General features: G+C 46.2%; 1 protein-coding gene across 1 annotated transcript in view; it reads right to left on the bottom strand.

The window, feature by feature from the left end:
• Positions 1-1,073: 1,073 nt before the first annotated feature.
• Positions 1,074-25,693, bottom strand: part of LOC135891355 (cell surface glycoprotein CD200 receptor 1-A-like) — a 32,912-nt gene continuing 8,292 nt past the window's right edge. Inside the window, exons 2-6 of the mRNA XM_065418906.1 lie at positions 8,288-8,599; positions 6,175-6,414; positions 5,016-5,118; positions 3,697-3,748; positions 1,074-2,250 (exon numbers count right to left, since the gene is read on the bottom strand). Coding sequence (XP_065274978.1) covers positions 2,122-2,250; positions 3,697-3,748; positions 5,016-5,118; positions 6,175-6,414; positions 8,288-8,599 — 836 coding nt within the window. The 3' untranslated portion in view covers positions 1,074-2,121. The remainder of the gene's footprint in view (positions 2,251-3,696; positions 3,749-5,015; positions 5,119-6,174; positions 6,415-8,287; positions 8,600-25,693) is intronic.

Genomic DNA, 25,693 nt, shown 5'->3' with positions numbered 1-25,693 from the left:
TCTACGTAACCTAGAGCCAGAAAGAGTGAGAAAAAGCAGACTGTTTAATAGCGGCAAGAGACTGGGCCTGGAAAAAATTACATTGACTTAATCAAGCACATGAAGGCGTATGAATAACTCCAGAAAGGCCTGACAAAACTAGGTAACTGGGCAACAGGCTGGCAGATGGAATGTAGTGTACATGCAAGGTAGTGTACATTGAAAGAGGCAATCTGCTATACACTGCTGGGCTCTGATCTACAACAGCTGTAGTTTCAAGGGGGAAAAATCGGTCTTGTTGACAATGCAGTGAGGGTGACTGCTCAACACCCAGGGGTGGGCAAAAAGGGAATGAATCTCTGGATATATTAAGACAGCAACAGAGATCGTTATGACAGTGTCACTTCCATGATGACTGGGACTTTCAAAGAAGCCCAGAGGAGTTTGGTGTCCATGTCCCATTATAATCCATTGGGCGTTAGGTGCTAAACTCCTTTAGGTTCCTGGGAAATTCCAAGCCAAGGTACTTCCTCACCTTGAATTCAGTGTCCAGCTCTGGCCACCTCCACGCAAAAAGGACACATCAGAAATGGAGAAGGGCAACAGGTGTGTTTAGGAGATTGAGGAGTGGGGTAGCTTTTCCATAGGAGGAAAGGTTTGAGTTTAGGGCTATTTACAGCAGCTTGGAAAGGAGACCAATAGAGAGCCATGTTTCTCTCAACCAGGAGGGTCACAAAAGGCTATCGGGAGATCACAAGATGTTGAAAATTGTATTACAGTCTAAAGCAAAGAAAATTTTACCCCCATCCCCATGGCTCGCACACCCTCACCCTTCAAGATCAGGTGGCCTCTGTCAACCTCTCAATGAGTACACACAAAGAGATCATACAGGCTTAGCATAAATACATTTTTTTTTTACTCTTTTATAGTAAAGTAAAGAGGTCATGAAGTTTTTTGACTTCAAATAAGGGCTCACCCACCCAATAAGGTTGAGAAACACTGGTAGAGAGGACTACTGCCTTGTCCTATTTACCTCTGTCCATAACACAAGGACAAGAGGCCCTTTGATGAAATTAAAAGATAACACGTTTGAAATGGATAAACTCATTTTTATATGAAGTAAATTAACCTTGTGCTGCAATTATACTTAGACAAAATAGCTTAATGAGATTCAAGGAAATGTTTCAGCACATAAGTGAAACCCCCTTCTGCAATTAACATTAGCTAAAATAAATATTACATGGGCCAGCAAGCCTTATGCTTCAAGACAAACTGAGTACCAGCTGAGGTCAGGCAGAAATTACCCTGGCTTGGTCCATTATTGCACAATCCCAGTAGATGCATTATTGATGTTTTGCTTCTTTTCCGGAAACATTTAGCATTGGCCACTGTTAGAAACAGATTAATGGAGTGGCTGGACCATTATGCTATTGCAGTATGTTAATGCCTGTGCTCCCTGAAGGAGGAGATTCCACCTGGGGAAGACTCATGAGGATGACTTGTAACTTAGTACAGACTATAGAAAACATTTTGTGTTCAATGGGAGACCTGACAAGTTATTCAGCATGTCTGTGAACCATCCTCCTACACAGTGGACCTCCTCAATAGAGAGTGCTTCTTCTCAAGATTGGGAGGATAAGGAGATACTCAGCTGATCTCCCATTCCAGCTGATCTCTCATCTAGTAACCAATGCCCTTATTATTACAGTAGACTTGGTCAGTGGGTGTTTCACTCCTCCTCCCCCTCCCAAAGTGGCACAGAACTAATGCCCAAAAGTGAATGTCAGATTTTTGGATTGCTGAAGTCAGGGCAGCCAGTGGGGACCTGTGAGCACAAGAGCTGTCCATGGTGAAACCAGTGGCAGCAGGTCACTCCATCCTTCACAGTGCTACTCAATTCCCGAGATGGGGACAGGTGGGGACAAAAAGGGAAAGAGGAAACGAGAGGAATTGATCAGCAAGCAGATATGTTTGGAGGCACTCAGTGGCTATGCAGATCCTTGCTTCCCAGAATCCTTGCTTCCCATGAAGAAAGTGTTTGGTGATGGAGATCCTCTTCTGGAAGGAATCCAGTATCATTAATCTTCCCTGCAACCTGTTCCCCTTCTTCACACAGGTGGTGAGTCGGGCCCAGCTGGATTCTCACGTTGCTGACTGGAGCCCTGGTGGGAGGTCTTCACTCACTGTTACTTCATACACTGTGTTGTAGATCATGTTTTCCTTCTGCACATAGCTGGCGTAGGGCTCCAACTCCTGATGCTCATTACTATCCTAGTAAATCAAAGGCAATAACCATTAGCACCAGGACTGGATTTGTTGGGAAATAAAGTTCTTTCTGGACTCTTAAAAAGTCTGAACTGAGCAACAACTTGTTTCCCCTCCCCTAAATGTAAGAAACGCAGGGAGCAGGGCTCCACGGATATATGAATGATCACAGGCTGATGCTATGGAAACAGTTGATGGCAAGTCTGCCTTACAGATAGAGCCATCAAGAGGCAGCATGGTCTAGTATCTAGCACAATGGAATGGGGCTCAAAACTGGGATCGGTGCCTGGTTCTGTCACTGACCTGCTGAGTGAACTGGAGAAGTTTACTTCACTTGTTTTCTCATCAGTGCTCTGTCTCTCTTACCTATTTGGACTATAAGATCTTTGGGGACGGCCTCTCACTATGTCTTCATACAATATTGAGCAAAATGGGGGCCTGTTCTCAGTTGGTGCCTAGAGATTCTATTGTAAACCAGTAATAAATAATAATAAACCAGGCTAAAACAGCAAAATAATGTTAAGTTCCAGTCTATGGTAATGAGGATTTCATGACGTGTCAGCAAAAACAATCAATCGTATTTAGGCTCCTAAATGCCCAAATGCCTTTTGAAAATGAGACTTGGGCTCCTCAATCAGTTAGATGTTGCAACGCTGAGGGCAGAAATGCCTCAATACCTTTACAAATCTGGGTTCAAGTGACTTGCTCAAAGTCATCACAGGAAGTCTGTGGTAGATGAAGGAATTGATCTTAGCTCACTAGAGCCCGTGGCTAGCACTCTTACCGCTGACCCGTCTTCCCTCTCCTATCCTTAGTCAGCTCACCTGTATTGTAACATGATTTGATCACACCAGAGTTAACTATTGTTAAAGAGTGGGTCTGACTCTCATTTTCGCTAAGGACTCTTTACATTGCTCTGGCCGTAAAGGAACCTTAAAGGGTATGTAAATTACAGTTCTGGCCATTCAGAACTTAGTGCCTTTTACAGATTCACAGTCCATTTTGTTACATGACATCTTTCCTTTTGTAAATTTAAAAAAAAGTTGCTTCTCATTTAGAGCAATAAGAAAAACTTTCAAAACAACCTCCTCCCCCAGCCACTTTGCTGTAAAACCACTAGGTGTATCACAGCTATACTCAGCACAGCTCTTCCTGGCATGATCAGGGAGAATTGTCAGAGCTGCTGCTTTTTGAATCACAAGAACACTAGTTTGAGTCTTTACTGTGGCAGTGCACTACAGCGCATGTTACAAGTCTGAATTTTGGTATTCGGAGTACAGATGGACTCTGTCCTGCTTTGTTTCAAGTAACAGTTTGCAGAACACAATTGCACCTGCAGAAAGCAGCGAGAGCCAAAATCTGACAGCTTCCCTTAATATATAAAACTGTTCCCAGTTACTTTGGCAGCACATCTCAGATTTAGTGACATCTGACTTACATCCTCTTCCTTACCTGCACGTTGTGTGTGGGAGCAGACTCAGGGATTTTGGACTTATAACAAATTCTGTGGAAGGGAAAAGAGGGAAAAAAAGACAGGGAAAAAAAAGTATAACAAATTCTACCTTCATTGTTAGGTTGGGCCACTGAGACCGCACATCTTGGAACAGGAGGGCCCTGCTATTGAGAGAGTCTGTAATCCACAACTAATGAACCCCTTCTTCCTCAAGTCATCAAGAAGGAGGCTAAATGTCATCTCTCAGATCCTTCACTGGGTGGCTTTTGACTGGGGGTTCTCAAACTGGGGGTCGTGACCCTTGGGGTTGCAAAGTTATTACATGGGGGGTTGCGAGCTGTCAGCCTCCACCCCCAAACCCCACTTCCCCGCCAGCATTTATAATAGAGTTAAATATAAAAAATGTGTTTTTAATTTATAAGGGGGGTCGCACTCAGAGGCTTGCTGTGTGAAAGGGGTCACCAATACAAAAGTTTGAGAACCACTGCTCTTGACTCTGATGTTTTGATCTCCTCACAATACATTTGTGAAGTCCCTACTCCTGCCTATGGGAGCCCGGAGCCCATTGGGAGAGCAGAATAGCGGAGGCAAGGTCCTCTGGATGGATAAGAGCTTTGACCTGAGTAAGCTTTACTCTACATGAACTAATCCCCTTCTGAGGGAGGAAGAGGACATGAGGCTAAGCAGTTGGACTTGGACTAGGGGGGAGAGGAGCTGAGTGAGGGGTTCTCCTGGAATACCACCAACACCAGGAAAGAACATCCCAGTTACAAGTTGTCAGTATTTAAATACAATGCTCCCTGCTGCTTTACCCTGGAACTGCATCCCTCTGACTCGTTTAAGCAAGGTCTGATGGAACTGAAGTGCAGCTCCAGCCAGCAGCGTCCCTCACGCAACAAAGGAATAAAGATTCTGCTGCTTGATTCAGCTTTATTAACCTTCTGACAGGACAGTCCTCCAGAGCTGGGTGACATCTGTCTGGTAGGGAAACCGATCCCTGAAAGTGCTGACTCAAAGAAGCAGATTGAGAGATTCTGTAGTACGTAGAGAACAACTTTTACTTTGCCAGCTCTCCATACTGACAGGAAGCTTCCCTGGACACAGGGGGTGGCATCTTATGTGTCCCATGCCCACCCATTCCACCAGTGTATCATTCACTTAGATACATTGTGCCTCTTTGTGCCACATCATGCCACATCCTGTGTGAATGTGACAGAATCAGAGATGCTTGGATGTCATCTGATGTGATATCAAATAACACCTAAAGTTTCCGCTCAGCTCTAGACAAACTGATTCCTTAGTGACATATCATACATACCTGCCACGGTGGAGCTTACAGAGGAAAATTAAAGCCAGAATGAAGAGGATACCCAGGAGACCAGCCGAGATGGCGAAATACTGAAGAAACATGTTTCCATTGTCTAATAAGAGAGAATCATGATTTTCTAAATAGGGAGAATCACCATTTCAGTTACTCACTGATCAATTCCTTTATTGTGTCCACCTGAGTATCACAAGGTGCTTTAAACATTAATTAAACCTCACAGCCTGCCTGTAAAATAAGTAGTATCCCCACTTGACAGAAGGGGAAACTGAGGCAAAAAGGTTAACTAGCTTGTCCAAGGTCATGCCTGGAGATTTCAATCTGGAAACGAAACCCATATCTCCCAATGGCCAATCATGCACTATAACTACTAGATCATGTTGCTCTGAAGGACTCTGCATATCTCACCATTCAAGCTAACTCCTATATGACTTCAGAGCAAAAGAGCAAGGAAAATTAAATAAAACCATCTAGATAACAGCCATTCACTGTTCAGATTATGAGACTGTTACCCATTTTCAGGTGCCCAGACACTAGCATGTGCTCTCCTCCCCATCTCCTTTCACAGTCCCGGTGGTAGGATTCGTATTTGCATCCCAACAAACTTTGTTTATGCTTCTCTTTCAGTTGAATGTCTTGTCCATACAAGCAAGTGACAATTGTGACTCAGGTCCCATCAATGCCTTCCCACTCCCAATAAAGTACCACAACCCTGGCCTAGAGGGAGCACCTCCAGGGAGGGAGTAGGATACTTGAGTCTTCATGGCCCAAGTCATGATGTCACACATGTCACTGACTCTTGGTCACTACCAAGCTGGGCCAAATGTGACCTGGTGACGTCACCGTGAAAGGCTCCATAGCCATTGAACAGTCCCCTAACCGACCCAGTCCCCCAGGTTAGACATTTGTATGGAAAGGAGATAAGAAAAAGGGCCCACTTCAGTCTTAAATTGTAGAGTATTTCTGCAGCCTTTATAGATTTCCCTCTCTAGACATTTTATGAAGCAAACTGGAATGGTCGGCTGAATTCGCATGGCCCCTGCCACACCCTCACCAGTCTCACTAATATTTGTTGGAGCTGGTGAACAGAGGAGCACGTAGTTTATCAGTTATGAATGAAGACTAAATAGAGAAAAGAGATGTGTTCTGTTACCTGATTGACATTTCTTGGATTGGCTCGTATTCCAAGCCGGATGAGAGACCAGGCAGGTTATAGTGGTCTCTCTAGGGTTGTATATACTGAGCACAGTCACTCTCCCATCTGTGTGATTTTCAAGCTCAGTCCTGGGATCTCCGTTTGGGTCCCAAGAGACCTGTGCAGCTGGTTTCCCTGCAGCTGCCTTGCACACAGCGGTCCCATTACTGTCACAGGTCAAGGTCACCACAGGAGGGACTGCAGGACAGGAGAAAGGGGAAAGAGTTGAAGTTAGTTTGCTGCACATGGTATGGCAACTTTCCTCATTCCTATACAACAAGAAAATAGCAGAAAGAGGAGAATGGGCGTGAAGACAGTATTGCAATAAATAGCAAACACCTGCTACGACAAAATAGATAACGTGGAGTCCTTACAGCTCTTGAAATAGGGGTATCCCTTGGATGAGAGGGTGAGTGAAAACCTTAGGTGTACCATTTGGACTACCATAGATAATATCCCGAGACACGGCTTTGGGGAAATGAAGTACCCTCTCCTCACATTGCAATTTATCCGGGTTCAGTTAGAGACATATAAGCTCTCGTACACCCTCTGCTGTCGAGTTGGAACAAAAACAAAAGAAAAGAACCTGTATCACTTCAGAACTGGAGAATGTTGAGGGCTAAAGTGGGAACTAGGAAAAACAGCAGAAAGGAGGACGGCTGGGAACTACAGTAAGAAAGGTGCATTCCTGTAGAGCCTTTTCTTTAACTGTTTTGACTGACCAAGTTTCCCAGCTCCACCCCACAAAGCAAATGGCTGGGACCAGGAGCTCATCTATCACCCAGGTTCCACTGCATTGTCTCGTCGTCATGACTCCTAACAATCTCACCCACTCATGTCAGTTTTCTCAGGGATGGTGTGTAGAAATGGGCCTGAATCCAAAACCCCATATCCAAAAAGTTCAGCTCTGGATCCTGATCTACATTTTGTGTCATCTGCTGATGATGTCCGGTAGTATTTAACACAGGGGTGTGTGTATATTTCTTATCCTTGGTGTGTCTTTATCTCTCTCTTCCCCTCTGTTTTAGCTGATTTTGCAGTAGTAAATTCTTATGGTTATATCATTTAATATAGTCTTTCCAAAATTATCTGGGCAACTTTCAGTATTCTGATCTAGTTACTGCCCTCGTGTCAGGTGGGTCACCATGGTCATCCTCCTTTGTTGTGCACAAGCTAATGCACTAATGATGTTCCTAGTAAATAGTCTCTTTATGCTTGAGGCAGAAATGTTACAGGGGTAGGGTAGGAGGAACTGGATGTCCCAGGGGATTGGTAATAGGCTCTATTAGCCTTTTACTTGTAGCTCATCAGTTCTAAACCAGATCAGGTTTGGAGTAATTGAAAGTCATTACTATCTGCTGTAGGTGAACTGAGCTGACCTCAGTCCTGGTGCTAACAGACTTGGTTTACACTCGCCAATGGGCATCCAGTCTCAGAAGAGAGACCAAAGAACAATTGAACATGGGGGGACTGAACTATCGTTATTCCTAAAAGTGGCCTCACTAAGTAGGGTTAAAGGTGCATTGACTTGTTTGCTATACATGTTCTGTGGCGAGAGGATTTCAGTCTCCAGAACTGTCATGCTGGAATTTCTCACAAGCACTAAGGCTCGGATACTCAAAGGTATTTAGGCTCCTAACATCCATTGAAATCAGTGGAAGTTGGGAGTCTAAATACTTGTCAGGATCTGAGCCTAAATTAACTTTTTAAAAGCAGTTTCCTGGGGGGATGGCTTGGGCTGGGGGTGTTTGTACAGAAGCCCCTCTACCAAATAGCCAAAGATTGATGTTAACATCACGTAGAAAAATAGCTCATGGCCAATTTTCCAGCCATAGAAACCAGGAGAAAGGTTTGTGGAGGGAAAGGAGGACCAGAATGTGAAGAAGTTGGATGCGAGGAGAGACCAGAATGAATTCACATAAGGGGATTAACCCAGCAGACGTCCTAAACTCCTTAGTTTTGGGAATTCTCTGAGCCTATATTCTCAACATTCTGAGAGGAGGGGAGGTTTATGTGTCAGGCATGAATCTGATCATGTAGACAATTAAGAACGTCACAGCCTGTTACTTACCCAGTACAGTCAGAGTGTAGGTTCGGTGCAAATTTCCATCTTTGACTACAGCTTCACAGATATAAGATCCCTCATCTGTGAGTGTCACTTGTCGTATCTGAAGTGCATTATCAGTTTCAGGATTATATTTCCAATCCATTCTCTCACTGCAGTTTGTTCTGTCTGTCTTGTTCTGATCACGTCTGTATGCCACTGTGCAGTAATTTCCAGTCCTTGGGCTTATCTTCCATGTTACTGCTACCAGATCCACCCTTGAAACGTTACTACAGGTCAGACTAACGCTGGAACCAGCTATTTTAGACACTCTGTTATCTAGAAAAGATGCAGGAAGAGAAGGACACTTGAAAAGGTCACCCAGAATGTCATGATAACCTTGGATCTCTGGGGTAACATCTCTAGTATTATATAATATTCCATAGTAAGATCCCACCTCTGCAGGTACTAGACCCATCTTCTTGCATCCATAGCTTTAAACGGTGACCGATAACCTGACATTTGGTTTTGCCACCAGTCCATAGGATTAACCTCTCTGCTCCCATACTCCATAGAACCTGCTCCCTACTGCAATCACTGCCAAGTTTCAGTATAAAGACATTATTGCGGAGCGGAGCCTGACTGAGATGCAGGGCACAGCCATACTGGAGGAGCTCCTGGGGTAACTTTCTTTTTTTCTTCTTGCTTTGGCAGCAATTGTGAGGCAAATGAATGATGGGGAGGAGTAACATTAGCAGTGTGCCTGTTCTGTACTGCCCTTGACGTAAGCACAAATCAGGAAAAGTTGGACATTTCTGAGCCACTTCCTGCTGCTCCAGCCACAATGGGAGTTAAGCTACCACCTTGGAATAGCTGGAACTCAGCAGAATCAGAAAATCCTTGCAGGAGCTGTATGCTAAGGACTGGTCTACACGTAAAACTATACCAGGGTAGATGTGTCAGATAGGGGTGTGATTATTTTTTACCAATATAGCTATGCCAGTGTAAGCCCTAGTGTAGATGCAGTTATCCTGGAAAAACAGTCCAACTTTGAAAATAGTTTCTATTCAACATATCTTCTTCCTCTACCCTCCCGAGGCCAAATTCTGCCCTGCTACACTGGAGTAAATCTGAATTAGGTCCTTTGATTTTAGTGGCGTTATGCCAGATTTACATTGATGTTATTGAAAACCAAATTTGAATGTTTGTATTTGATATTTATCTGGTCACTTCTCTGACAAGAACGAGTTTCTACTCCTGTTAGGCCTGCAAAGCCGATACAGACACAGGAGAGTGAGCTGGGGTCTATTCTGCCTCACTGAGCATTGACAAAACTCTCAATTAAGTTCCAGTGAAATAGTCTTTACTATCGATGGTGGAGGAAGAGGAACAAAGAACCCAGCTGCATTTTCAGATCCCAGGTGAAATTTGTGGAGCTAATAATAATAATAATAATAATTAATGGAGATATCCCATCTCCTAGAACTGGAAGGGACCTTGAAAGGTCATCGAGTCCAGCCCCCTGCCTTCACTAGCAGGACCAAGTACTGATTTTGCCCCAGATCCCCAAGTGGCCCCCTCAAGGATTGAACTCACAACCCTGGGTTTAGCAGGCCAATGCTCAAACCACTGAGCTATCCCTCCCCCCCGTAATTGAAAGTCATTACTATCTGCTGTAGGTGAACTGAGCTGACCTCAGTCCTGGTGCTAACAGACTTGGTTTACACTCGCCAATGGGCATCCAGTCTCAGAAGAGAGACCAAAGAACAATTGAACATGGGGGGACTGAACTATCGTTATTCCTAAAAGTGGCCTCACTAAGTAGGGTTAAAGGTGCATTGACTTGTTTGCTATACATGTTCTGTGGCGAGAGGATTTCAGTCTCCAGAGCTGGCAGTTAGAAAAATCCTATGACTGCTAAGCTGAGCAAATTTGTCCTGAGATTGCTGAGAACAAATAGGGAACTCCCCTCCCCCCATCTCCATTTAGAGTTACTATTCTGGATATAAAATCCATATGAAGTCCAGTACAACTTATTTTCATGGCTGAATCATCAGCATCACCAAGTAACATCAAATGTATTAGACTATAAATAGTATGTCCACATAAGTCTATCACAGAAACGTCAACACTGATTAAAAGGTTTCAGAGTAGCAGCCGTGTTAGTCTGTATCCGCAAAAATAACAGGAGTACTTGTGGCACCTTAGAGACTAACAAATTTCTTATGCTCTAATAAATTTGTTAGTCTCTAAGGTGCCACAAGTACTCCTGTTATTTTTACTGATTAAAAGGACAATTTCAACCTATTTAGGTCCCTAGAATTACTTTTCTGGATGCATTTACTGCATTACAGAAGATGAAACTTTTATTCTGGGTCCTCAGTGAGCTACACAATATTTAGGTCTTTAGGTCTTTTTCTTGGGAAATTTCTTAGCCCTGGTCTACACTACGAGTTTAGGTCGACTTTAGCAGGGTTAAATCGAATTAAGCCTGGACACGTCCACACGACGAAGCCCTTTCTTTCGACTTAAAGGGCCCTTTAAACCGGTTTCTTTACTCCACCTCCGACGACGGGATTAGCGCTAAAATCGGCCTTTGCGGGTCGGATTTGGGGTAGTGTGGACGGAATTCGACGTTATTGGCCTCCGGGAGCTATCCCACAGTGCTTCATTGTGACCGCTCTGGACAGCACTCTCAACTCAGATGCACTGACCAGGTAGACAGGAAAAGCCCCGCGAACTTTTGAATTTCATTTCCTGTTTGCCCAGTGTGGAAAGCACAGGTGACCACTCAGAACTCATCAGCACAGGTAACCATGATGGAGTCCCAGGATCGCAAAAGAGCTCCAGCATGGACAGAACGGGAGGTACGGGATCTGCTCGCCATATGGGGAGACGAATCAGTGCTAGCTGAACTCCGTAGCAGTAAACGAAATGGCAAAATATTAGAAAAGGTCTCAAAGGCCATGAAGGACAGAGGCCATAACAGGGACGCACAGCAGTGCCGCGTGAAAATTAAGGAGCTAAGGCAAGCCTACCACAAAGCCAGAGAGGCAAACGGAAGGTCTGGGGCAGAGCCGCAAACATGCCGCTTCTACGCAGAGCTGCATGCCATTCTAGGGGGTGCAGCCACCACTACCCCAACCGTGTGCTTTGACTCCGTCAATGGAGAAACACGCAACAGGGAAGCGGGTTCGGGGTACGCGGAAGATTATGATGATGAAGACAATGAAGATAGCTCACAGCAAGGAAGCGGAGAAACCGGTTTCCCCAACATCCAGGATATGTTTATCACCCTGGACCTGGAACCAGTAACCTCCGAACTCACCCAAGGCGTGCTCCCAGACCCTGAGGGCACACAAGGGACCTCTGGTGAGTGTACCTTTGTAAATATCACACATGGTTTAAAAGCAAGCGTGTTTAATGATTAATGATTAATTTGCCCTGGCAATCGCGGCCAGTACAGCTACTGGAAAAGTCTGTTAACGTGTATGGGGATGGAGCGGAAATCCTCCAGGGATATCTCCAGAAAGCTCTCCTTCATGTACTCCCAAAGCCTTTGCAAAAGGTTTCTGGGGAGGGCTGCCTTATCCCGTCCGCCATGGTAGGACACTTTACCGCGCCAGGCCAGTAGCACGTAGTCTGGAATCATTGCATAACAAAGCATGGCAGCCTATGGTCCCGGTGTTTGCTGGCATGCAGACAACATCCATTCCTTATCTCTCTTTGTTATCCTCAGGAGAGTGATATCATTCACGGTCACCTGGTTGAAATGGGGTAATTTTATTAAGGGGGCATTCAGAGGTGCCCGTTCCTGCTCGGCTGAACAGAAATGTTCCCCGCTACTGTTTGAAACCATTCCTACATGTTATGAGGGTTAAAATAGCCAAAAGACTGTGGCTTACCATGGCTGCCTGCAAGCCGAATTCTGTTGCCTGGCACCGCGTGAGTGATCTCTCACACCAAACCGGCAGGCCCTCAATATAAGAGGAAAAATGCAACCTTGTAACGAAAGCACATGTGCTGTTTAATGTGAACAGCAAGATTTAACGTGAAAGAGTGTACCCATTGTTCTCTAAAATGTGTCTTTTTTAACCACCTCTCCCTTCTCCTCCACCAGCTGCAAATGTTTCTCCTTTGTAGAGGCTAGCAAAGATTAGAAGGAGAAAACGGCGGACTCGGGATGATATGTTCATGGAGCTCAAGATGTCCTCCCATGCTGAAAGAGCACAGCAGAATGCGTGGAGGCAGTCAATGTCAGACTACAGAAAAGCACAGTATGAATGAGAGGAGAGGTGGCGGGCTGAATCGCGGGATGAACAGAGCAAGTGGCGGGCTGAAGATGATAGGTGGCGTCAGCTTGCAGACAGAAGGCAAGAGTCGATGCTCCAGCTGCTGGAGCATTAAACTGATATGCTCCAGCGTATGGTTGAGCTGCAGGAAAGGCAGCAGGAGCAGAGACCGCCGCTACAGCCCCTGTGTAACCAACAGCCCTCCTCCCCAAGTCCCATTGCCTCCTCACCCAGACGCCCAAGAACACGGTGGGGGGGCCTCCGGCCACCCAGTCACTCCACCCCAGATGATTGCCCGAGCATCGGAAGGCTGGCCTTCAATAAGTGTTAAAGTTTTAAAGTTTTAAACTGCAGTGTGTCCTTTTCCTTCCCTCCTCCCCCACCCCTCTCGGGCTACCTTGGCAATTATTCCCCTAGTTGTGTGATGAATTAATAAAGAATGCATGAATGTGAAGTAACAATGACTTTATTGCCTCTGCAAGCGGTGCTCGAAGGGGGGCGGGGAGGGTGGGGTGGTTGGTTTACAGGGAAGTAGAGTGAACCGGGTGGGGGGGGGCGAAGGGTTCATCAAGGAGAAACAAACAGAAGTTTCACACCGTAGCCTGTCCAGTCACAAAACTGGTTTTCAAAGTTTCTCTGATGCGCACCGCGCCCTGCTGTACTCTTCTAACCGCCCTGGTGTCTGGCTGCGCGTAATCAGCGGCCAGGCGATTTGCCTCAACCTCCCACCCCGCCATAAATGTCTCCCCCTTACTCTCACAGATATTGTGGAGCACACAGCAAGCAGCAATAACAATGGGGATATTCTTTTTGCTGAGGTCTGAGCGAGTCAGTAAGCTGCGCCGGCGCGCTTTTAAACGTCCAAATGCACATTCCACCACCATTCGGCACTTGCTCAGCCTATAGTTGAACAGGTCCTGACTACTGTCCAGGCTGCCTGTGTACGGCTTCATGAGCCATGGCATTAAGGGGTAGGTTGGGTCCCCAAGGATCACGATAGGCATTTCAACATCCCCAACGGTTATTTTCTGGTCCGGGAAGAAAGTCCCTTCCTCCAGCTTTCGAAACAGACCAGAGTGCCTGAAGACGCGAGCATCATGTACCTTTCCCGGCCATCCCACGTTGATGTTGGTGAAACGTCCCTTGTGATCCACCAGGGCTTGCAGCAGCATTGAAAAGTACCCCTTGTGGTTTATGTACTCGGTGGCTTGGTGCTCCGGTGCCAAGATAGGGATATGGGTTCCGTCTATCGCCCCACCACAGTTTGGGAATCCCATTGCAGCAAAGCCATCCACTATGGCCTGCACGTTTCCCAGAGTCACTACCCTTGATATCAGCAGGTCTTTGATTGCCCTGGCAACTTGGATCACAGCAGCCCCCACAGTAGATTTGCCCACTCCAAATTGATTCCCGACTGACCGGTAGCTGTCTGGCGTTGCAAGCTTCCACAGGGCTATCGCCACTCGCTTCTCAACTGTGAGGGCTGCTCTCATCCTGGTATTCTGGCGCTTCAGGGCAGGGGAAAGCAAGTCACAAAGTTCCATGAAAGTGCCCTTACGCATGCAAAAGTTTCGCAGCCACTGGGAATCGTCCCACACCTGCAACACGATGCCGTCCCACCAGTCTGTGCTTGTTTCCCGGGCCCAGAATCGGCGTTCCACGGCATGAACCTGCCCCAGTAACACCATGATTTGCACATTGCTGGGGCCCGTACCTTGTGTGAGGGCTGTGTCCATGTCAATTTCCTCATCACTCTCGTCGCCGCGCTGCAATCGCCTCCTCGGCTGGTCCTGGTTTTGCTTTGGCATGTCCTGGCTCTGCATATACTCCAGGACAATGCGCGTGGTGTTCATAGTGCTCATAATTGCCGCGGTGATCTGAGCTGGCTCCATGATCCCAGTGCTATGGCGTCTGGTCTGAAAAAAGGCGCGAAACTGATGGAGGGAGGGAGGGGCGACTGACGACATGAAGTACAGGTACAGGGTATTAAAATCAACAAAGGTGGCTGTGCATCAGGGAGAAACACAAACAACTGTCACACAGAATGGCCCCCCCAAAGATTGAACTCAAACCCCTGGGTTTAGCAGGCCGTTGATTTCACAGAGGGAGGGGGAAGTAAATGAATACATCTATTTTTTACATCTTAAGCTGGCAGCAGACAGTGCAGCATGACTGATAGCCCTCGGCATCTTCTGGGTGCTTGGCAGAAGATACTGTACTACGACTGCTAGCCGTCATCGTCAAGACGGTTCAATAGGACTGCCGGCAGGACTGAGTCTCCAGGAGACAAAGCATGTCTGCCCAGGTGCCTCTGATTGAACTGGAATATGACGATGACGGATATCAATCTTAATACACCATCTACTGCCAAAAGGCAAGGGGCTGCTGCTGTGTAGCAATGCAGCCCCACGTCTGCCAGCACCCAGATCGCTGATGAAGGCTACCAGTCATACTGCACCGTCTACTGCCAAAAGGCAATTAGCTGCTGCTGTGTAGCAATGCAGTACCACGTCTGCCGGCACCCAGATGACATATGGTGACAGTGAGCTGAGCTGAGCGGGCTCCATGCTTGCCGTGGTATGTTGTCTGCACAGGTAACTCAGGTAAAAAGGCGCGAATCGATTGTCTGCCGTTGCTCTGACGGAGGGGGAGGGGCCTGACGGCATGTACCCAGAACCCCCCGTGACACTGTTTTGCATCATCAGGCATTGGGATCTCAACCCAGAATTCCAATGGGCGGCGGAGACTGCGGGAACTGTGGGATAGCTACCCCCACAGTGCAACGCTCTGGAAGTCGACGCTAGCCTCGGTACTGTGGACACGGTCCGCCGGCTTCATGCACTTAGAGCATTTTATGTGGGGACACACACAATCGACTGTATAAAACCGATATCTATAAAACCGTCTTCTATAAATTCGACCTAATTTCCTAGTGTAGACATACCCTTACTCTTGCCAGTAGTGACATGGTGAGAGCACTAGTGCAGATAGGCCATAGGCATATTTTTGCCACCATGTCATTTAACCCTGATCAGAACAGGAACAGACGAGTGCTGGGCAAACTTTGTTTGTTAAATACTAAATTTGCTGAAAAATGTGGTTGCCAAGCAACCAACATTATTTGTGAATTTGTGTCAAATAGTTTTGGCCAAATGAAAAATGATTTTTTTTTTTTCAAAAAAGTCTAAATGTTTTGTTTTGACATTTCTTTTAGAAATGAACTGTTTAGTTTTTGACCCTCACCATTTATTTTTTTCATTTTTTTCATTTTGATGAGGAAAAAAAATCAGTTGGGGTTTGAAACAAACAGAATTTTACTTTTTATTTTTCAGTTCAGCCACTGAACTGAAAAACCCATTTAGTCACTCAGCTCAAGTCTAGACTGTCTGGAAGTCCAAATACTGGTGGCTGGTCTACACTAACACTCTTGCTGTTGCTATCACCGATAGAACTGCAATGGTGGCAATGCGACATGAGATTTCCTGGAAAATGCCGGTGTAGACAAGGCCTTAGAGATGGTGTAGGGGAATGAACTCCACTTCCCTGTCTGCCTTGGTGACCATCTCATGTGCTTCTGTGGTCAGGCTCATAACCACATGGTCTCTTCTGCTTGGGGTGGGGTGGAGTGGGGAGAGCCTCTGATTGGCAAGCTCCTCCACAGAGAACCAGGGGACGAGGTGTATGGCTGCAGTGAGACATAATTGCTTGTTTGAGGTCACCTGGGAATGCTGAATTGCACTTGCCGTTTGGCACTGCACTCCGTGCTACTACCAAATGTTACACAGTGACGTATAAATGTGGGGGTTCAGTCCTTTTCACAATGGCCCTGACTCAGCTAATCTTTTAAGCACACGCTTAGCTTTAAACTGGAGTGGTTCCACTGACCTTCAGTGGAACTATTCACAAGACCTAAGGAGGTCGTGGAAACTCCTTCACTGGAGGTTTTCCAAAGGAGGCTGGATGGCCAGCTGTCTTGAATGGTTTAAACACACCAAATGCTGCATCTTGGCAGGGGGTTAGACTAGCTGACCCTTGAGGTCCCTTCTAACCCAATGGTTCTATGATTCTTTGCTGACGGGGGGCTAATATGAGGACACTGAGTTGATGACCTACCCCACCTACATGAAAGAGGGAATCCCTCCAGCCTCAAATTGTGACAAAGTGGCTCTAATCCCCAGGGTTAAACCCTGGTCACTTCTGTTTATCTTCAAGGGGCCTGACAATCACCATCGTTCTGGGTTATTCCCAACCTATATAGCACTAGGTGACACAGTGTAACCCCTGGTGGCACAGGGGCAGTGGCATGTCTCACCCTCCCCAATGCTTTTGGTTTCTGTATAGCAGCCGGGGACACATTTTTCCATTGATGGAGGCGTACCCCTGAGAGGCAGAGGAACTTATGTGGTTCTACAGTGCCACGGAAAGCCTGCATTGGGAGGCTATTGGCAGCACACTAACCCCTGGGCTGGGGGGCTTTAGGTGTGAGTTAGTGGCATGCCTGTGGAAGGAGGAGTCTAGTAGGTGGATCTCTAACCAAACCCACCCCTTGTATAGTAGGGATGCAGCAGGCCTTGATGATGCTACAGCCCATGGGCTGCAGTCCTACCCATAGAGCCGTAAAACCTGCGGATCCCATTCTCTCACCCCATGAAGATTCTCTATGCAAAACTATTCACTTCGATTTTAAACTTCTTGAGGCAGGGACCATCTCTTTCTTCTGTGTTTGTCCAACACCTAGCATGGTGAGGCCCTGCTCCATGACTGGGGCATCTAGGTGCCACCATAATACAAATAATGATTAATAATAATGAGATTTTTGGGCAGGATGAGAGGATTCAGCCCCAAGTATAGAGTTAACTTTTCCTTCCCAATCTCTCACAGGGTGATGGATGTCTCAGTGCTCTGAGTTATGCCAGTACTGTGTGGTACCAGGCCACCCTCCCTTTCCTCACTACTTAGTGATGGCCGTTCGATCAGGAATTATATTATAGGGAATAGCCAGCATGGATTTGTAAAGAACAAATCGTGTCAAACCAATCTGATAGCTTTCTTTGATAGGATAACGAGTCTTGAGGATAAGGGAGAAGCTGTGGATGTGGTATACTTAGACTTTAGTAAGGCATTTGATATGGTCTCGCATGATATTCTTATTGATAAACTAGGCAAATACAATTTAGATGGGGCTACTATAAGGTGGGTGCATAACTGGCTGGATAACCGTACTCAGAGAGTTGTTATTAATGGTTCCCAATCCTGCTGGAAAGGCATAACGAGTGGGGTACCGCAGGGGTCTGTTTTGGGACCGGCTCTGTTCAATATCTTCATCAACGACTTAGATATTGGCATAGAAAGTACGCTTATTAAGTTTGCAGATGATACCAAACTGGGAAGGATTGCAGCTGCTTTGGAGGATAAGGTCATAATTCAAAATGATCTGGACAAATTGGAGAAATGGTCTGAGGTAAACAGGATGAAGTTTAACAAAGACAAATGCAAAGTGCTTCACTTAGGAAGGAACAATCAGTTTCACACATACAGAATGGGAAGAGACTGTCTAGGAAGGAGTATGGCAGAAAGGGATCTAGGGATTATAGTGGACCACAAGCTAAATATGAGTCAACAGTGTGATGCTGTTGCAAAAAAAGCAAACATGATTCTGGGATGCATTAACAGGTGTGTTGTGAGCAAGACACGAGAAGTCATTCTTCCACTCTACTCTGCGCTGGTTAGGCCTCAACTGGAGTATTGTGTCCAGTTTTGGGCACCGCATTTCAAGAAAGATGTGGAGAAATTGGAGAGGGTCCAGAGAAAAGCAACAAGAATGATTAAAGGTCTTGAGAATAGGACCTATGAAGGAAGGCTGAAAGAATTGGGTTTGTTTAGTTTGGAAAAGAGAAGCCTAAGACGGGACATGATAGCAGTTTTCAGGTATCTAAAAGGGTGTCATAAGGAGGAGGGAGAAAACTTGTTCACCTTAGCCTCTAAGGATAGAACAAGAAGCAATGGGCTTAAATTGCAGCAAGGGAGGTTTAGGTTGGACATTAGGAAAAAGTTCCTAACAGTCAGGGTGGTTAAACACTGGAATAAATTGCCTAGGGAGGTTGTGGAATCTCCATCTCTGGAGATATTTAAGAGTAGGTTAGATAAATGTCTATCAGGGATGGTCTAGACAGTATTTGGTCCTGCCATGAGGGCAGGAGACTGGATTCAATGACCTCTCGAGGTCCCTTCCAGTCCTAGAATCTATGAATCTGTGAATCTATTAATCTATCATTAGGGAGGTTTGGACTTTGTGCGCTCCGGAAATCTTGCTTCTTGCCAGCGCTTGAATTGTTTTCTTGGCTGGGCTCAGTATCAGATCTGGTGGAATTTTTTGCCTGAGAACCTTTGTATAAGGAAAAATAGGAGTATAACTTTCAAATTAGCTCACTAACTCAGAGGGGAAACAAAGAGTCTCTACCCAGTTGGCTGCTGACAATCCACCTCTTCATGATCTGTTCAAAATGGCTAAAAGATGCTTCATGCACAGTGAGCATTGTTGCAATGGAGAGCTGAGTGGGAATGTGATATCGTGCAAACAATGAGGAGGCATGACTCTGGGGGTTCTAATCTAGTCCTTTTATGTTTCTCTTTCTCTATCTCTTAGGCCTGGGCTACACTTAAAATTTAAACACACATAGCTGCAGCGCTCAGCGGTGTAAAAAATCCACATTCTTGAGTGCTGTCACTATGCCAACCTAACTTCTGGTGTAGATGCAGCTACGTTGACAGAAGAATGCTTCCGTTGACGTAGCTACCTTTGCTCAAGGAGGTGGTGTTCTTACATCTATGGAAAACCCCCTTCCATTGCTTGTAGGCTGCATCTACCCTCTGGGGTTATGCCAGTATAGCTATGGCACCGCAGCTGTGCCATTATAGTCCCTTAGTGTAGATATGGCCTTAAAGTGGGGATAATATTCATCTCCACAGGACGTTGTGTGGCTTAATTCATCAATGGTCATGAAGGGGTTTTTTTTAGAACAAACGGGCTAAGTCAGTGCCAAGTATTATTATTTATTATATTAAGCCATTATTATTAGACTGTGTGGGAAAAACCTGTAGCTAGCTTCACTTTTATTATGATGGCTAAACTCTTGCCATTATCCTATGTAATGCTGTTCAAAGTGGACTCTTTTGCGGTTAAAGAATCCGAGAAATAAGCTATCTAATTAGGACCACTTCTTTCTTTTTCTTAAACCAAAATCCTTTGGGAATGATTTGTAACTTGCAAAGTGAATACAGTTCAGTTCGTTTTTACCTGATTACACATACCTACGTGTTTGTGCCTTTTCGCAGGGTTTGCAGAAGAGTCACAATATATAACCTGAAGGTTCAGAACAGAAAATTCCCAAGATAAAACCACATCCTGCTGGTCCTGGGGACAGATGCAGCTGCAACTGCGCCCTGCTTACAACAGATCCTTGTTACTTCAGCTCAGACAGTGACAGGGCTGCCCCGAGGGGGGGCAAGTGGGGCAATTTGCCCCAGGCCCCGCAGGGGCCCCCACGAGAATATAGTATTCTATAATATTGCAACTTTTTTTTATGGAAGGGGCCCCCGAAATTGCTTTGCCCCAGGCCCCCTGAATCCTCTGGGCGGCCCTGGACAGTGACAAACAAATCTGTAACTCTCACAGATTTTATCAGTGACAGTGGGGGACGTAGGGGATGAAATATTTCTTTGGGGCTTCCCATGTCCCTCCTTTATTGATAAAAGGGGATAACACTTACCTCCCCTCTAAGGAGAACTGTTAGGATTAATTAGTTCATGTTTAAAAGTATTTTGAAGATGAAAATCCTAAGTATAATATAATTTTCTGGTACCGGTTCTGTATTGATTTTTTAAATGTATACAAAAAAAAAATCACTCCGACAAATCTTTGCCCAGTTGATTAAATGGACTCCAGCATTCTGACTACAGAAACACTGCACTAGGAGCAAGATGGGGGTTTTGTTGTTTTTTGTTTTATTTTATTTTTAAATATATGCAAATTGTTCTGAGTAATTGAATTTCAGGAAGACTCTTCTGGAGTGGTTGTTTCTAATTCAGACAAAGTCATCAGAAGAGGAAATGAGAGAGGCTGAATGTCTCATGATGGGTTCTTGATTTTAGTTCTGTGAAAGTCTCTTAAAATGAATTGGAGAACAAAGAGCTTCCTTGCCTGACTTATCTTTGTCAGGCGCATCAGCATGTCAGGCCACGCCATCAATTCCACTGGCCTCATCTAAACATGACTAAGCAAATCTAAGAGTGCAAGTGGACTGCGATGGCTGGGCTGCTTTCACTGCATGACAGTAACACTCTTGTGCACCTTTCTTGACAAATAAGTGTAACACTAGTTTACTGGCCTATTCATAGAATCATAGAATCATAGAATATCAGGGTTGGAAGGGACCTCAGGAGGTCATCTAGTCCAACCCCCTGCTCAAAGAAGGACCAATTCCCAACTAAATCATCCCAGCCAGGGCTTTGTCAAGCCGGGCCTTAAAAACCTCCAAGGAAGGAGACTCCACCACCTCCCTAGGTAACGCATTCCAGTGCTTCACCACCCTCCTAGTGAAATAGTGTTTCCTAATATCCAACCTAAACCTCCGCAACTGCAACTTGAGACCATTGCTCCTTGTTCTGTCATCTGCCACTATTGAGAACAGCCGAGTTCCATCCTCTTTGGAACCCCCCTTCAGATAGTTGAAGGCTGCTATCAAATCCCCCCTCATTCTTCTCTTCTGGAGACTAAACAATCCCAGTTCCCTCAGCCTCTCCTCATAAGTCATGCGCTCCAGACCCCTAATCATTTTTGTTGCCCTCCGCTGGACTCTTTCCAATTTTTCCACATCCTTCTTGTAGTGTGGGGCCCAAAACTGGACACAGTACTCCAGATGAGGCCTCACCAATGTCGAATAAAGGGGAACGATCATGTCCCTCGATCTGCTGGCAATGCCCCTACTTATACAGCCCAAAATGCCGTTAGCCTTCTTGGCAACAAGAGCACACTGTTGACTCATATCCAGCTTCTCGTCCACTGTGACCCCTAGGTCCTTTTCTGCAGAACTGCTACCTAGCCATTCGGTCCCTAGTCTGTAACAGTGCATGGGATTCTTCCGTCCTAAGTGCAGGACTCTGCACTTGTCCTTGTTGAACCTCATCAGGTTTCTTTTGGCCCAATCCTCTAATTTGTCTAGGTCCCTCTGTATCCGATCCCTACCCTCTAGTGTATCTACCACGCCTCCTAGTTTAGTGTCATCGGCAAACTTGCTGAGAGTGCAGTCCACACCATCCTCCAGATCATTAATAAAGATATTAAACAAAACTGGCCCCAGGACCGACCCTTGGGGCACTCCGCTTGAAACCGGCTGCCAACTAGACATGGAGCCATTGATCGCTACCCATTGAGCCCGACGATCTAGCCAGCTTTCTATCCACCTTACAGTCCATTCATCCAGCCCATACTTCTTTAACTTGGCAGCAAGAATACTGTGGGAGACCGTATCAAAAGCTTTGCTAAAGTCAAGGAATAACACATCCACTGCTTTCCCCTCATCCACAGAGCCAGTTATCTCATCATAGAAGGCAATCAGGTTAGTCAGGCACGACTTCCCCTTGGTGAATCCATGCTGACTGTTCCTGATCACTTTCCTCTCCTCTAAGTGTTTCATAATTGATTCCTTGAGGACCTGCTCCATGATTTTTCCAGGGACTGAGGTGAGGCTGACTGGCCTGTAGTTCCCTGGATCCTCCTTCTTCCCTTTTTTAAAGATGGGCACTACATTAGCCTTTTTCCAGTCATCCGGGACCTCCCGCGATCACCAGGAGTTTTCAAAGATAATGGCCAATGGCTCTGCAATCACATCCGCCAACTCCTTTAGCACCCTCGGATGCAGCGCATCCGGCCCCATGGACTTGTGCACGTCCAGTTTTTCTAAATAGTCCCGAACCACTTCTTTCTCCACAGAGGGCTGGTCACCTTCTCCCCATATTGTGCTGCCCAGTGCAGCAGTCTGGGAGCTGACCTTGTTTGTGAAGACAGAGGCAAAAAAATCATTGAGTACATTAGCTTTTTCCACATCCTCAGTCACTAGGTTGCTTCCCTCATTCAGTAAGGGGCCCACACTTTCCTTGACTCTCTTCTTGTTGCTAACATACCTGAAGAAACCTTTCTTGTTACTCTTAACATCTCTTGCTAGCTGCAACTCCAAGTGTGATTTGGCCTTCCTGATTTCACTCCTGCATGCCTGAGCAATATTTTTATACTCCTCCCTGGTCATTTGTCCAATCTTCCACTTCTTGTAAGCTTCTTTTTTGCGTTTAAGATCAGAAAGGATTTCACTGTTTAGCCAAGCTGGTCGCCTGCCATATTTACTATTCTTTCTACACATCGGGATGGTTTGTTCCTGCAACCGCAATAAGGATTCTTTAAAATACAGCCAGCTCTCCTGGTCTCCTTTGCCCTTCATGTTATTCTCCCAGGGGATCCTGCCCATCTGTTCCCTGAGGGAGTCAAAGTCTGCTTTTCTGAAGTCCAGGGTCCGTATTCTGCTGCTCTCCTTTCTTCCTTGTGTCAGGATCCTGAACTCGACCATCTCATGGTCACTGCCTCCCAGGTTCCCATCCACTTTTGCTTCCCCTACTAATTCTTCCCTGTTTGTGAGCAGCAGGTCAAGAAAAGCTCTGCCCCTAGTTGGTTCCTCTAGCACTTGCACCAGGAAATTGTCCCCTACACTTTCCAAAAACTTCCTGGATTGTCTGTGCACCGCTGTATTGCTCTCCCAGCAGATATCAGGGTGATTAAAGTCTCCCATGAGAACCAGGGCCTGCGATCTAGCAACTTCTGCTAGTTGCCAGAAGAGAGCCTCGTCCACCTCATCCCCCTGGTCTGGTGGTCTATAGCAGACTCCGACCACGACATCACCCTTGTTGCTCACACTTCTTAACTTTATCCAGAGACACTCAGGTTTTTCTGCAGTTTCATACCGGAGCTCTGAGCAGTCATACTCCTCTCTTACATACAACGCAACTCCCCCACCTTTTCTGCCCTGCCTGTCCTTCCTGAACAGTTTATATCCATCCATGATAGTACTCCAGTCATGTGAGTTATCCCACCAAGTCTCTGTTATCCCAATCGCATCATAGTTCTCTGACTGTGCCAGGACTTCCAGTTCTCCCTGCTTGTTTCCCAGGCTTCTTGCATTTGTGTATAGGCACTTAAGATAACTCATCGATCGTCCCTCTTTCTCAGTATGAGACAGGAGTCCTCCCCTCTTGCGCTCTCCTGCTTGTGCTTCCTCCCAGGATCCCATTTCCCCACTTACCTCAGGGCTTTGGTCTCCTTCCCCCGGTGAACCTAGTTTAAAGCCCTCCTCACTAGGTTAGCCAGCCTGCTGGCGAAGATGCTCTTCCCTCTCTTCGTTAGGTGGAGCCCGTCCCTGCCCAGCACTCCTCCTTCTTGGAACACCATCCCATGGTCGAAGAATCCAAAGCCTTCTCTCTGACACCACCTGCGTAGCCATTCGTTGACTTCCACGATTCGACGGTCTCTACCCAGGCCTTTTCCTTGCACAGGGAAGATGGACGAGAACACCACTTGCGCCTCAAACTCCTTTATCCTTCTTCCCAGAAGTCTGCAGTGTCTGCAGTGATCCGCTCAAGGTCATTCTTGGCAGTATCATTGGTGCCCACGTGGAGAAGCAGGAAGGGGTAGCGATCCGAGGGCTTGATGAGTCTCGGCAGTCTCTCCGTCACATCGTGTATCCTAGCTCCTGGCAAGCAGCAGACCTCTCGGTTTTCCCGGTCGGGGCGGCAGATAGATGACTCAGTCCCCCTGAGGAGGGAGTCCCCGACCACCACCACCCTCCTCCTCCTCTTGGGAGTGGTGGTCGTGGAACCCCCATCCCTAGGACAGTGCATCTTTTGCCTTACAATTGGTGGAGTCTCCTGCTCCCTTCCCTCAGATGGGTCATCTACTCCACTCTCCGCATTAGTACCTGTAGAGAGAACATGGAAACGATTGCTCACCTGTATCTCCATTGCTGGTACATGGACGCTCCTCTTTCTCCTTCTGGAGGTCACATGCTGCCAAACTTCTTCTTCATCCGTCTGTCCCTGCTGCGCCTGCTCTGAATCTTCAGAACATTGTGGCCGTAGAAGCATCTCCTTACGTCTGTCCAGGAAATCTTCATTTTCCCTTATGCAACGCAGAGTCGATACTCGTTTCTCCAGACCTCGAACCTTCTCTTCCAATATGGAGACCAGCTTGCACTTTGTACAGACTTTGTATTGGACCCTCCTCTCTTAAGTAACCCTCCTGGGATATGGTACAGTTTCCCCAACATAGTGACTGTCCATTGCCAGGGGCAAGAAAGGAAGAAGAAGTGAAAGAGGTACTGCTTTCTGCTACACCTTTCCATCAGCTTCTATCACAAATGGCCAGGAATGAGTCAGGTACAAGTCACTCACAGTCCACAAGCCACATCAGTCAGCTTGAAAGCTGCTGAATTGTGATTGTGTAAAATCTTCTTTTTTAGGTTTACATCAAAGTTGTAGGATGGCTTTGAATTCCCCTTTATCCTGTTTTACTGAGAAGGCTTTTAGCGGGGCAGGATAGTTTAAGCAGGAGTCTAAAACATTCTGGGCCTGAGCCTCATGTCCACTAGACCAGTTTCCACCACTCTAGTAGGGACCTTAAATTGGGTGTAAATACAATAATGTGCTTTGTCTTTAACTGCCAGAGTGGGGCAAAGAGGCCTTAGGGTAAATACAAATCAGGGTCTTTATTCCTAGTTCTGCCACTGATATAATGTATGATGCTAGAAGCATGAGCTTTGTGCCTGTGTTTCCCCATCCATAAAATGGAGGTAATGCCTACCTCAGAGGCATATTGTGAAGTATAATTAATTCATGTTAATAACGTGGTTTGAAGGCCCCTGATTAAAGTTGCTGTGGAAGGGCAAAGTATTATTAGCCGCACAGGCCGTTGTCTAATGTCAGAGCCCCATTAACCATTTCTCAGGAAACAGCTAACACGTGGCTTGTTTTCCCCATGATGGTTGTGTTCCATCTCTGAGCTGGAGAGAACCTGAGGATTGGTCCACACAGGGAACTTATA

This window comes from Emys orbicularis, chromosome 1, assembly GCF_028017835.1.
Source record: "Emys orbicularis isolate rEmyOrb1 chromosome 1, rEmyOrb1.hap1, whole genome shotgun sequence".
NCBI classification, from domain to species: Eukaryota; Metazoa; Chordata; order Testudines; family Emydidae; genus Emys; species Emys orbicularis.
This window is presented reverse-complemented; position numbering and strand designations above follow the sequence as displayed.